The 14,042-nt window shown below is 36.5% G+C and overlaps 1 protein-coding gene across 4 annotated transcripts in view; it reads left to right on the top strand.

Annotated features, from left to right (window-relative positions):
- The window catches only part of aopep (aminopeptidase O (putative)), a 156,054-nt gene that overhangs the window by 51,531 nt on the left and 90,481 nt on the right, over nucleotides 1-14,042 (top strand). For all 4 annotated transcript variants that reach the window (XR_003674874.1, XM_028458675.1, XM_028458674.1 and 1 more), the window contains exons 9-12: nucleotides 443-545; nucleotides 1,532-1,639; nucleotides 4,327-4,370; nucleotides 11,704-11,764. Coding sequence is in view for 3 of the 4 variants with exons in the window: in XM_028458675.1 (XP_028314476.1) it covers nucleotides 443-545; nucleotides 1,532-1,639; nucleotides 4,327-4,370; nucleotides 11,704-11,764 (316 nt within the window). In the remaining variant the exon portion in view is untranslated. The remainder of the gene's footprint in view (nucleotides 1-442; nucleotides 546-1,531; nucleotides 1,640-4,326; nucleotides 4,371-11,703; nucleotides 11,765-14,042) is intronic.

Here is a 14,042-nt window from a genome sequence, read left to right as displayed (position 1 = left end):
TGCTCCATGAGTCATGGGCGGTTAAGTTACAGCGGCGAAATGTGAGGTCATATAAACACTATAGGATGTTATTTAAAGTGTGCAGCCTGATAGCCGGCCTCCCTGGGGCCAGGCAGTGTTTTCTCCATCCAGAGGCCGCTTTAAGTGGCTGGATTTAGTGTTGCTGACAAAGTGCTTGGACTCTGTTTGAAAATGCACTTTACCTGCGAATAAACGGCCTCAAACGCTAGAATCAAATAAAACATCAACGCTCAGGACTTTTTTTTATGTCTAGTCCACATTTTTTTTTTGCCTGCCTGTTGTTTATTTCTAGTCCTTCCTGTTTGTTTGTTTGTTTGCTGTGAGTTGAAGTGTGTACCGAGCGTCGCCCTCGTCACACGTCCCGTCTCTCTCTCTCTGAGTGTAATCAAGTTGTTTCCCTGCTCTGTTTGTTCTGATCCAGACCCAATATGGAGAAAACTGGTGAGGTCAGGGACTCTGGCTCCTCCACAGTTAAACACGCCCTTAACCCGGACAAATCCTTCATGCAAGTGCACTACCTCAAGGTGAGGGCGGGGCTACGTCATTCAGCATGACAGGGAAGTTAAACAACACTAAATGCAGTTATAGCTTAGACTTAGGGCTGAGAGATATAGACCAAAACTCATATCTTGATATTTTTTTCTCAAACTGATGATATATGATGTACATTTCAATATTTTTAATTCTAATAAAGTCTGATCAGAAAGACAATGCTGGCACATTTACTAACAAACAGCTGCACAACTTTTCTCCTCTATGGGGACAGCACGTGTGAGTGAGTTCTGTACTGTGGCTTGTTTAGGGGAAGGTCTGTGTCAGAAATCCATCTAACTGTTCTTTTCATGCTGTTCTGAGAAGTAGCGAAAGCAGCAATTCGTAAAACAAGCATTTTAATACAAAATAAAATATATAGGCAATATTATTATCATTTTCCATAACACCAAATTAGAAAAGTCGATATATCTTGAATCTCAATATATTACCCAGCCCTACTTAGACTTGTGCATCTTTATATAGGCAGATTCTCTACAATACATGTGTCAAACTCAAGGCCCGGGGGCCAAATCTGGCCCTTTAAAACATCCAAATCAGCCTGCAGGGTAAAGTAAAAATACTATGAATTACTCTACAATATTTGCAGGGGTTTTGCAGTTTTCCCCTTGCTTGTGTAACATCATGAACGTCATTGTTATTCTCAAATTGTTAAAAGAAAACCAAATTTTTTCAAAGTCATGTTCAATCCTCAAATTATTTGACCAAATTTTACCAAAATTAAATACAGTAAATATAGTCACTAACTGTCAGCTATTGCTTGGATTTTGTCTGTGCTTTATATACTACATACTTTTTAAATCATTTATACATGGAAATGCAAAGTAGCACTGATTCCCCACTTGAAATCAAACTTGTCCGTATTTGGCCTCTGAAATAAAATGAGTTTGACACCCCTGCTTTATAATGTGTGTTTGATTATATTTATTTTTTTTAATTCTCTATGGCTTTTATCCAGGGTTTCTTTCTCCTCAGGTTTTTATCCAGTCACGTGGGAGAGCAACGATTCATTGAATTCTTCAGGTTATTTGTGAAGACATTCCATGGACAACTCATTCTGTCCCAGGTAAGGCAGCGGCTTTTTACAGAGACTAAATTAAGCCAACTTTGATTTGTTTGCCACAGATTTTCTTGGTACTATTATTGTCATAGGAATAATTATGATTTTAAGATTATTTTTGCATTAATTAATTTCACACTGAGTGAAATCACATGAGCATGCTTTTTAGGTCTTGGATTTTGTTTTATGTCCATGTTTGGATGATCTCGTATGAACAATGTAAAATACACAAAAAAATACAAGAAGTAGGACAATAATCCCATTTGGAGTTAAACAAAAATAACATTTGCTGTGCAAACAATCAATCGATGCTACATATTAACTTACTTCTCTCAGAGAAAACATATAAAAAGACTACAGGACCTTTACTTTAGAGGGTTTTTTCTTTTCTTTCTACACTATAATATAATGTATTTATTTTTAACATATGTGAAGAGAAAACACAAGGAAAAGACATCTAACAAGCTTTTGGCTCACAGCCTCCATTAGCATCTTAGCTGTCCCTTTAACACATGTGTGTCAAACTCAAGGCTCGGGGACCAAATCCGGCCCTTTAGGACTCTCAAATCGGCCGGCAGAGCGAAGTCAAATTAAGAGGGAAAGCATTAATCGCTTTGTAAATGACCGAATATTTTAGTTGTTGATATCTTGGTTCCGCCAAATTCATAAATTCATTGAAACTCCAGAATATTTGCAGATGCTCGCAGTTTTTTTGTGTGTATATCACATGACTGCAGTCACAAATCATAAGAAAAAATCCTTCAGTTTTTCACAAACAGTTTCACAAAATTCCAAAATTGTTCAAGAAATTTTGAAGTGAAGATCTTGCAGGGATTTATATGTCATGTATTGCTTGGATATTGTCTGCCCCTAAAAAACAGATTTGATCATTTATGTGTGGAAGTGATAATTTAGGCCACAATAATGTTCAATTTCCTCTTTTTTTCCCCACCTGAAATCTACGGCCCACTTGAGATCAAACTGGTCCCTATTTGGCCCCTGAACTAAATTTTGATACCCCAGCTTTAACATAAAAACAATCACGTTATATATGAATGTCAAAAATACTACCTAACGTTACATGAAGGCGATGCACTTTACAGCCAATCGGTGTCGCACACAATTAATGGCCACGGGTACATGGTGTGTTTTTAATTCGAAATTAGTTATTCTGAATTAAATCATTCAGAATTAAAGTGTTCTGCTTCGTGTTTACATGGAAATAGTCATTCTGAACTGAGGTTTACATGGAAAACCGGTTTATTAGGTCTGGGGGTTGGGAATGCTCTGATTGGACAGTGAGCGAACGTGACGTACCACGTCTATCGGGAAAAACACACAACAAACCTTTTATTGTCGGCTGTAACACAGACGACCACACATGAGAACTGCTTTCACTTTTATTTTGATTGTAGTTTTGAAGCAGCAGCTCAACAATAACACACTTTAATCCACAGAGCGGAAGAGAGATAGGATAATCACCTGTAAATAAATCCCAGTAAAACAATCACCAGGAATAAATAGTTGCTCCCTGGTAAAGATAGTAGCTCTAACAATGGGTGATATTACAGCCTGTACAGCAGTATTGGGACGTATTTACTGGTTATTTACAGGCTTCGCTCGTCCAATGAAGTCTGTTCCGTTTGCTGATCTCCATGTGTTTAATAAGTCCATGTGTCTGTGTTAATGTCTGCATGTTTATGCCTCTGTCCTTCCCCTTTTTTCATTATATCCATGTCTTTTAAGGCTCTTATGAAATAGTGTCGGCTCTATTCCGGGCCGCCATGTTGATTGTGTCGTCACCAAAAGCGTCATCGCCGCAAGTCGCACATGCCCAAAGCGACCGGAATTAACTTAAAGCAGAATTAAGTGTTGTTGACTGTTTACAAGAAAGAGGAATTATTTAATTCAGAATTAAAAACGGAAGTGTTTACAAGGTAAGGTTAATGAGGAACTAACTTTTATTCCGCTTTAAAGAGGAATTAACCCTCCCATGTAAACGTGGCCAGTTGCAAATGACACTGTAACTATTTTCTAATACAATTACAATTTAATTTAGCAGACGCTTTTATCCTAAACTTGGACGTACAATGCAGTGTGGTTATCGTGCAGGTGCTGAATATTGAAAGTATTGCCTGATTATACGGCGTATGTCTTACATTTAGGCCTAGCATGTCTGATTTTAACCATTTATTCAGAGAGAACAGCTCTTTGTATTTTAGGAAATTGAGGGTATTTAGGAAATGCTACGATTAACTCATGGTAAAGTTTAATTGTGCAATTTATCATGAAAACAAGTAATCGTGACATCCCTAATCAGGCCTATTGTATATGTCCAGGTTTGACCTGAATAAAAGCTGATTCAACCTTCCTTTGCAACAACGTGACGACAGCTGAGAAGACTCCAGAAAGTCTCTAAATTGATGATTTCACATTAGCTTTGGCTTGTATGTTTATTCTGTTGGGTCAAAGCGGCTGAGCAGCTACACCTGGATGTGCTTTTAAAACGCGTAATGGTTTCCACCTGCTTCATGTCTCCCTGTTGCTTTTTTAAGCCTTTGTTCCACAGAATGAATGCAGAAGATTTCAAATGTTTGTATTATTGATTTAGGATTGGATTATTCTGTTATCTTTGGTTTCTGATCTGTATTTATTAATCTTTTTTTTTTTTTCCTTGTTATTTATTTAAACAGGATTTTCTGCAAATGTTGCTGGTTACATTTCCTGACTTGGAGAGGTATGAGTATATTTCAGTGTTTTAATTCATGGTATATGGAGACATTTAGGTTTTTTGATCCTATATCTTAACAAATTTATATTATAGGAAAATGCATCTGTCTAAGACTGTGGTTCTCAAATGGGGGTACGCAATGGTACTACAGTGGGTACTTGAGAGACAGTAGAAAATTTACAAATAAGTGTCAAAATAATTTTAGTATTATTTTGACAATGTAAACTTGTTTTGTGTACTGCTGCCAGGACATGGTTCTCCTGACTAAATAAAGGCTAATAAAGGGTTTTATAATGTTTATTTTAATGATAATTATACTAATTATTACCATCAACTCACAAAACATCAACAAAAACACACAAAATAAGAGAAAAATACACTGAATAATAAAAAGAACAGACAAACAACGACAAAATACACAAAATGACACCAGAAACACACACCCTAAGAGATAAAAAATACTTACTATTACCAGGAACACACAAAACGACAACACACTAAATGAGAGAAAAATACACAAGATCACTACAAAGAACACAAAAATAACAGAGAAACATACAAAGAGACGTAAGAAACAACCAAACAACACCAAAAACACACACACTGAGATAGAATAATTTAAATTATACCAACAACACACAAAAAACAACAACAAAACACACAAAATATCACCAAAAACACTCAAAATGCATGTAGAAATGATCTTTATTAGAACATGAACTGAAAATACAAGGATCAGTGTTGGTCCCACACCAGGCAGGAGATGACTGTAAATGATAAAAACAACAAACTAAATCTATTCATGTGGCACTAGATACAGTTTAATTCCACTTATTTACAAAATGAGATTCTTTAAAATATGAGTGATTAATTATTAATTCCATCATTATGTTTAATAGTTTTTTTTTCACAGAATTCTGAGTGAACATTCGTAGTCGGACATAAGGGGGACTTGGATTCAGAAATAATAATGGTAATTGAGCCAAAAAAGTTTGAGAAACCCTGGTCTAAGGGACTCCATGTCCCACAATGCAATGCGGAGTGTGTTTACAATGGAGATCAAAACAAACTTTTGAGCAGCAACTTCAACCTTTTACATCTTTTTTGAGCAAATCTTTAATTTATTGATATATGAAGCCTAGACTATGTCTGATGAAAATAAATTATTGCCTCCAGCAGCTTTAGGAAAAATAAATGTGATGGTTTCCTCCTAACAGAAGAAGAAGGGATAAATCCCACAGCTATGATAGCATTGATACACCAAAGAAGCCTCTTAAAAACATTGTATTGTATTGATTTAATGTTTTTTCCTCCTTTCCATTATTCATGAGCATTTCTCGTACGGTCATATGATCACTGATACGAGTCCGTCCTAATTTGGCCTGGACGATTAGCGGCTGCGATGTGAAAACGTGAGCAGTAATAGCTTTCAGCACTAACCAGTTAAGTGAACAGTTCCATCCCCTCTCAGAATAATTGAAGGGTAACTGCTCCTCGTGCCCTCATCCAAACTAATTGTCTCCTTCTCTCTCCGTGCGCTCACTTATTCATTCAGTCATGTATTTTCCCTGATTGCTTCATTAACCTCTTCCGATGTTTCTCTCCCTGAGCCCATTTTTCTCTTCTCTGGGCCTTTTACATTCCTTCTGTCATCCTCAGCCTTTCTCAAGTGGTTTTCCTTCATTCCTACTGTGATTTCCTGTGTTTCTTCACCTTACCAAGAGAACAGTGATTGGCTTTAACTCCATTTTTGTTCTCGTTTGTTCCCAGTATTCCCCGCGATATCACCTCAACGTAATTTAGATTTTTATGCACCATTGTTTTGCCACAACTTTTGGTGAAAACACCAGAAATGTGTTGGGAATTCACTTATTCAGAGTTTGTGGAGGCAAACACAAGAAATCACAGTAAGAATGAAGTAAAAACATCCGTCTACAGCAGTGGTTCTCTAAAAAGAACTAGTTTGAACTGACAATTTGTGAATGTGGTTAAATTGGCAAAAGCATGTAATTTGATGAAAAGGGCTTAAAAATAAGTCAACATATGTGACATTAGGTGGGAAAGGTGGTGGAAAGGGTTTATAAGTGCTGAAAATGTCTTGAAAGTGGAAGAAAAAAAAAGTGCAGAAAAGTGGTAGGAATGGGAGTAATGTAGCAACAATGTATTAAAAGGAGCAAAAATATGGCAAGAAAAAGTAACGAAAATAGGTTGAAATATGGTAAGTTTGGTGTAGTTGAAGTAAAAGTGTAAAAATAAGCAATGTCAATAAACCGAGTGTTTACAGTGGAGATTGAAGCAAACTTTCAAGCAACATTTTCAACCATTTTACAATATTTTGAGAAAATGATCTTTGATTTATTGATCTGTGAGGCTGACACTATGCCTGTATTGTCACCAGCGGCTTCAACTCGTCTGGGTATAGTGACTGTTGTTCTTTAATGTTTTTATTACATATTCTAAAGAAACCACTTTGCAAAAGTTAAGAAAACAAGCTTAGTCTGATTAATATTCAGTGTGACCAATCTTTGCCTTCAGTACAACATCAACTCTACAAGAACTGGTTGATTTTCTTGGCCGTCTTTTAGCATATTTGGCTCCAACGTCTTAATAACTACTTTTGGCCAGTCTTCTCAGTAGACTGGGACATATAGGGACCATTGTTCTCTGCCAGTTCTGAGCGGATGGCGTGGTTGGACTTCTTCAAGTTTGAAAGCTGTTTAATCTTTAGCGTTGCACTTTTTCTTGAAAAAACATCTAAAAAAGTTAAGAAAGCATTTCACGAGGATCCAGTCTGCTTTGAATTCTTTGCCCTGTAGAGAATTTACTAATGCAGAACACATAGAACCAAACGTAACTGATTCACACAGAATGCGGAATATTGTTCCAAGTATATAAATATAGATTTAAAGTTGCCAATGTGACCCAAAAAACTCTTCCAAAATGGCTTTTTTTTGCTGTTTTCATGGATTGAAAGTTGTTTACAAAACATTGTTGGATGTTGACCTTTTAGTTTCAACAGAAATGACCGAATACGACCAAAATCAGAGTGACCGCATATCACGGTGAATGCGTTAAACAAAACAAGACAAAAATCACATGAATACACTTCTTTTTTTTATACGGGATAGAAAATCCCACAATACCATCCATCCATTCATCCATCTTCTACCGCTTATCCGTAGTCGAGTTACGGGGTCAGCGTCCCTAGCAATGAGGCCCAGACTTCCCTTTCCCCGACTACTTCTTCCAGCTCTCCTCGGGGGATCCTGGGGCGTTCCCAGGTCAGCCGTGACACATAGTCATGGGTCTTCCTCAGGGTCTCCTTCCTTTGGGACGTGCACTGAACGCCTTAATAGGGATGCGTCCCCAATGTGCATCCTAATCAGGTACCAGAGCCACCTCATCTGGCTTTTCACAATGAGGAGGAGCAGCGGCTCTATTGCGAACCAATGATTGAGCTTCTCACCCCATCTCTAAGGGAGAGTCCAGCCACCCTAGGGAGAAAAGTAATTTCTGCCGCTTGTACCAGAAATCTTGTTCTTTCGGTCATGACCCAAAGTTCATGACCATAGGTAAGGGTAGGAACCAAGATTGACCCCAGCTTTGCCTCTCGGCTCAGCTCCCCCTTCACCACGACGGATCACTGCAGACGCCGCACAAATCTGCCAGTTGATCTCTCGTTCCATCCCTCCCTCACTCGTGAACAAGACCTTGAGGTACCTGAACTCCTCCACTTGGGGCAGAATCTCATCCCGAACCCAGAGAAGGCACTCTATCCTTTTCTGGTCGAGAACCATGAGCTTATATTTGAAGGTGCTGATTCTCATCCCCCACAATAAAATGCACAAAACATTTTGGAAGTTAAAGTCACTTGATAAGCGTTTGTTTATGATGGAGACCAAAACAAACTTTCAAATAGTAATTTAATATCTTCTACATTTGTTTTTGAGTAAATCTCCATGAGAGGATTTATGAGACCAGCTTTTGGATGAAATACAGTTCAAACAGTTGAAAAAATATTAGTTATCATCCCGCGAAGGCTTAAATTTACGCCACCTAGAGGTGCACTTTGGTCTCCTCAGAAGCTCCACACATGACCTCAGAAATCAGCGTATACAAGGTAAAAATTCACATCCCTGTTTTCAAAGCGTTCCATCGTGTTAAAATATCTCCAGAACATGGCCGACTGAGATGGTAAATTAGGATTTATTGGGATGTTTATGTGATTTATGGAGGTCAGAAAATCGAGAGTTTCGAGTGGCCTTGAACGCATCATGAGGCCTACTCCTCCTTGGGGTATTCCACACAGTCTCATGCTCCACACTAAAATCATAGCCAAGGTTCAGAGTCTCAAATAATAACAATGTGACGAAATATAATAGTCACATTAAATCTCGATATCATTCCTCATATTTTGATTTTGATCCATGATGTTACCTAATTACACCTATTTTTGTTCCATTAAGTGTTTGCAGTGCTGTAAAATTAGTATGTTGACTTTCATTCCAGTTTGTTTTGTGTTCCTTATTGTTACTGTGATATTTCACATTTTTCCCATGATAAACTCACACTGTAGACACAGATTGTATCTGCTCATTAAAGACTCTAAACATAGTGTTTCTCTTTCCTCTCCTATTATTTACCAGCATTAGATGATGCCATGTGTTGCATGAAGCTGCATTAACATTTTGTTTCCCACACAGGAGAAGTATGCTGGCATAAACCCATGTAATCCCTCTTTATGGCGACTGGTTGTTGGCGTGGCAGATGTTTAGTCATTATATACTGTCTGTGCTTCAACTCCTCATTCCATGAGCTAACATTTCTGTGTGCTCGGGTCATTTATCTCACTTTTATTGCCTAGTTTCTGAACAAATGGATACTTTATTGGGTATATTACGTCCTATAATACACCTCAGAGGATGAAGAAATTTCTTTTTATGAGTGTCAGTTTATTCAGGAAGTGCTATCTAGCTATTTAAACAATAGACTTCAGTATGGAGAAATGAATGGTATAAAATCACAACAAAAAATATTATCTTGTGGAATTCCACAAGGCTCAGTTTTGGGACCTATGCTGTTTATAATTTATTTAAATAATATTTGCAAAGTGTCTCAAATTTTGAAGTTAATTATGATGGTTACACTTTACAATAAGGGTCCCTTAATTAATATTAGTTAATGTATTGTTAAGCATTATGAGGCTCACGTTACGTAACACCTTACTTAATAAACACCATAAGTACAGTAGTTGATTACTAGAGATGTTACATTTGACTAATATATTAATTGATAAGTATTGCATACTTTAGGATAATTAAACACATTTCGTAACTTTTATTAATGGATCATAATGTTTTAATTAACCCTCTGCAGTAGACATTATATAACTGCCTATTAATGCATTAACTCACATGTTAATTCATGTTAGGTAATATGTTATAATGATTATTTACGTATCATTTAATTGTTGATCAATGGTTAATAAAGCATTAACTAACTCTAATTAAGGGACCCTTATTGTAAAGTGTTAGTTACCATTATGTTTGCTGACGACAAACGTATTGTGTTAATAATTTAATTCATTAGTAGAAAACGCATTGACAAAATTAGGAAAAATGGTTTAAGGAAAACAAACTTTCCTTAAATTAACAAGAAAACAAAAAGGATGACTTTTGAACAGATTGTACTTTGAGACCAAGATCATGAGCTTTGCTGGAAGCTGCACATAGAACATATTAGTGAAAAATATCTAAAACTATTGGCATTCTACATAGAACAGGGGTCTGCAACCTGCGGCTCTGGAGCCTCATGTGGCTCTTTGATTATTTTGCAATGGCTCCCTGTAGCTTTAAAAAGATATTGAAATTACGAGTTTTTTTTTTTTTTACAGAACCTATTAATTAATGTGAAATAAATTTACAATATAACAATTTGTCAACCTTAAAATAAATCACATTGTGCCACCTTCCTACTTCACCTCCTGCAACATCTACAGACCATCAACTTTCCTGCACCTGTGGCTAACCTTAAGTTTTAAATCTCTGGTAAGAAACTAAACCAATAAAAACACTATTCTGGGAGTAAATAGAGATTTTAATTGTGTGGGAACTGGTGCTGGTTAAATATGCATGCTTGATATGTGGCTAGGAATTAGCAATTAGCATGTGTTGACCGATATAATGCGTTATCAAATTGAAGTTGCTTTTTGTAGCCCTTAAAATACATTAACTAAAAAAATTAAATCTTTATATAACATTGTGTTCATGTAAACTGAGATGCGCAAGAAGTTGAAGATGTAAGATACTGTTTTTTCTTGATGTTAATTTATTTTTATTGTATTTTAGGTACCATTTACATGATCAATATAAATCAAATCAAACATTATATATAATTTTAACTGTATAGAATTTAATACACTGTTTTGTCTTCATTGATAAGGTATTTTCTCGGCTCCTGAAGGACTTTAATCCAGGTGAGATTAGGTAAAATGGCTCCTTTGAGAGTAAAGGTTGCAGACCCCTGACATAGAACAACAAGTATATTAAGACTCTCTGAAGTTCCATTCATCCATCTTCAAACCCACTAATTCCCGTTTATCAGGGTCGCGGGGGTCTGCCGGTGCCAATTTCCGGCTCTCATTGGGTGCTGGGCGGGGGTACCCCCTGGACAGGGCGCCAATCCATCGCAGGAAGCTGTCTGTCTGAAGTTGCGTTATTCATTTCTTATATTGCCTTACCTGGCTTATTGTTCAGAAAACTGAGGAAATACATGTAAAACATATATAGATCTATTGTGAGAGCATTAAGAATAATACATAAAGTGGAATTCTTTCACGTTAAGCGCCCCCTAGTGGCCACAAGCGCCGCAGCACTGTCGCAAAAATCAACAGTCAGTCAGTGGGGCCAGCCTCCCTTTGTCTTTTGATTGTGTACGCAGACAGTAGTTGACCTGGAACTTCAGGATAAATATTGGCTCTAAGGGGTGGGTCGGTCGGGCTGGGTGTATCTATCTACTGTATCTATCTATCTATCTATCTATCTATATCTACTGTCCACCGTAGTTTGTTTGTAGAGTTACTATATTGTTAGATTCTTGTGTGTTCAGTGTGTAAAAAGGTCTTGACACTCATAGTTCATTGTCTATACTTGTCCTTGTGCAGTAGTTTGGGTGTGGCCCCACTTTTGTTTAAGGTGTTGGTCTACAGCTCATGTCTGCCACTGCCCTGACAATCATTTCCCAGAGCTGTGTTTTCATAGTGCAATCTTTGGCAATAGTAGTCATCGCTATAATTGTGGTAGTAATACTAACGCTTTACTAATGTACCATTGTGTTCCAGAAACGGCTTCACCCTCACTGCTATTTATGCTGACTGGCTCGATCGCCCAGGAATTCCTGAGGTAAAAGCTGCCATTGAATGTGTCATTTTCCCTTTATTTTACACTAAAAACCCACTGAAATACATCTAGATTAATGCTTAAAATGTGACAATATGCGAATAAGTTAAAGGCGTATGAATAAAAACAAACAGAATTTGTTCTGTCTTTTTGGTATTGTTAAACAGCCCCGAGCAGAAAAAAGTCAGTCAATTTTAATTAATATATATATATATATATATATATATGTATATATATTACAAAACTTTATTGTAAGGCAAAATAAACATGTTTATTCCTGTCAAAAACTGTAACAGTAGAACATGTGCTTGAAAACTTAGAATATAGTTCACATGAGATTGATTTATTATTTTTTAGTCAAATTAAATATTCAATAGTATATAGTCATCTTAAAGATGGAAATACTTGTTTTAAGCAGAAATAAAATGGGTTAAAAGTGACCAAAAATGGTGGAAAAGGTGGTGAAATGGGATTTTAAAAACCACAGAAATTGGTTAAAAGTTGCAAATTAAAACGGTCAGAAAAAGTGGTGAAAAGGGTTCGAAGTGTCATTATTGGAACAATTAGTTAAAACTGGCAAATATTGGGCTTGACGAATCCTGAATGTGGTTAAGTTGTCAAAAATAAGTATGAAATATGGTGGAATGAGCTTAAAAGTGACAATAATGGGTCAACATACAGTACATTAGGTGGAAAAGTAGTGGAAAGGGTTTATAAGTGCTGAAAATGTCTTGAAAGTGGAAAAATGTGTAGAAAAGACATTGAAATGTGATGGAGAAGTGGCAGAAATTTGGCAAAAATGCATTAAAAGGAGCAAAAATATGGCAAGTTTGGTGTAGTTGCAGAAAAAGGGTAAAAATAAGCAAAAATTGTTTTGTTGAAAAAATATTCTTAGTTTCTTGAAGGCATCTAGCAACCCCCTCCCACTCTCTTGTGACCCCAAGGTTGAGAACCCTTGAAAAAGATTACTATAGCTGAAATAGTCCTGATGACTATATTTTGACTAAAACTAAGATGCATTTTAGTCAAAAGACTATAACTAAAACCAAATAAAAATTGTTCTGTCTGACTGCCTCCCTGATGAATGCTGAGAATTGGTGGAGCCTTTAATCTTCTCACTAAGACTTAACGCTGGGTACACCCTAAACGCGTCACCGGTCCACCACGGGGTTAACGCCTACCCAGCCCTGACACGCCCACTGCTCAGAAAAACCTACATTTGTATTTACTGTATTTTCATGTACTTTCTATAAAACCAAAACTCTTTACCATAATTTAGCTAATGTAGTTTTTATAGTCAGTGCAGTGGTCTTTTCTTATTTTTGTGTCTAATCCCATTCAAAAACAGATTTACAGACTTTATCTCAGCAAAATGATCAACATTTTGATGAAATTCAGTTAAAAGTTGAATATTTAGTGCACTGTGTTTTATATTATGTGACTACATCGACGTGGCATTTATCTTAGTATTCACCAGCTGTGAATAGCTTTCTAATAACACACATAATGGTAATTATGGTTAGAAGTAAATAGCTGTCTGTGTATAAATACTCCAGCGTTAATGATGTGTTAGTAATAGCTGCTAGGACTGTTAACGCTGCTGAATGGTGACTGCGTCGGCTCAGTGGGAAATATTTCACACTGATTTAATATATGCTGTAATAGGAGAGGGTCATTCCATGTCACTTCAACACATTTTCAGGACATCAGGGTTTTACTTTGTGAGGTGTAGCGTCTTCTGATGGAAACATATTTATGTGTTTTAAAGGAAGAACTTCCCCAAAAAAGAGAAAATGCAGAACATGAGAATTTTGTTCATAATAAATGTTATGTTTTTAAAAAATAAAAGTTTTTCTGATGCAATGGTTATTGTATTTTTAATGTTACCAGTGAAAAACAATGAATGATTCTAAGAAGCAGAGGTAAGCAACAATAGCCTCATGTAAAGCAGATGTAAGCAACTGGTGGCCCTTTTGTTCACTATTGTGTGCAGCCTTTAGAAAAAAAAAAGAAGCTGAAAAAATAACAGAAATTTATAGAAAATGACAACACAACAACAAAAGCATAAAACAATGACAGTGAAATACACGAAATGACTTTAAATCAGGCAAAAATACCAAAAATGACTCCCAAAACACACAAAATGACAGCAAAAATCACAAAATAAATTCCAAAACACGCAAAGATGGACGATTATAACAAAAGTTCATAAAACAACAAAAATACACAAAATTAAGGATACATTATCAAAACTCAAAGTGTGTGGGACCCTCTTCATATT

This window comes from Gouania willdenowi, chromosome 9, assembly GCF_900634775.1.
Source record: "Gouania willdenowi chromosome 9, fGouWil2.1, whole genome shotgun sequence".
NCBI lineage: Eukaryota > Metazoa > Chordata > Actinopteri > Blenniiformes > Gobiesocidae > Gouania > Gouania willdenowi.
Note: the sequence above shows the minus strand (reverse complement) of the source record. Positions and strands in the feature narration are given on the sequence as shown.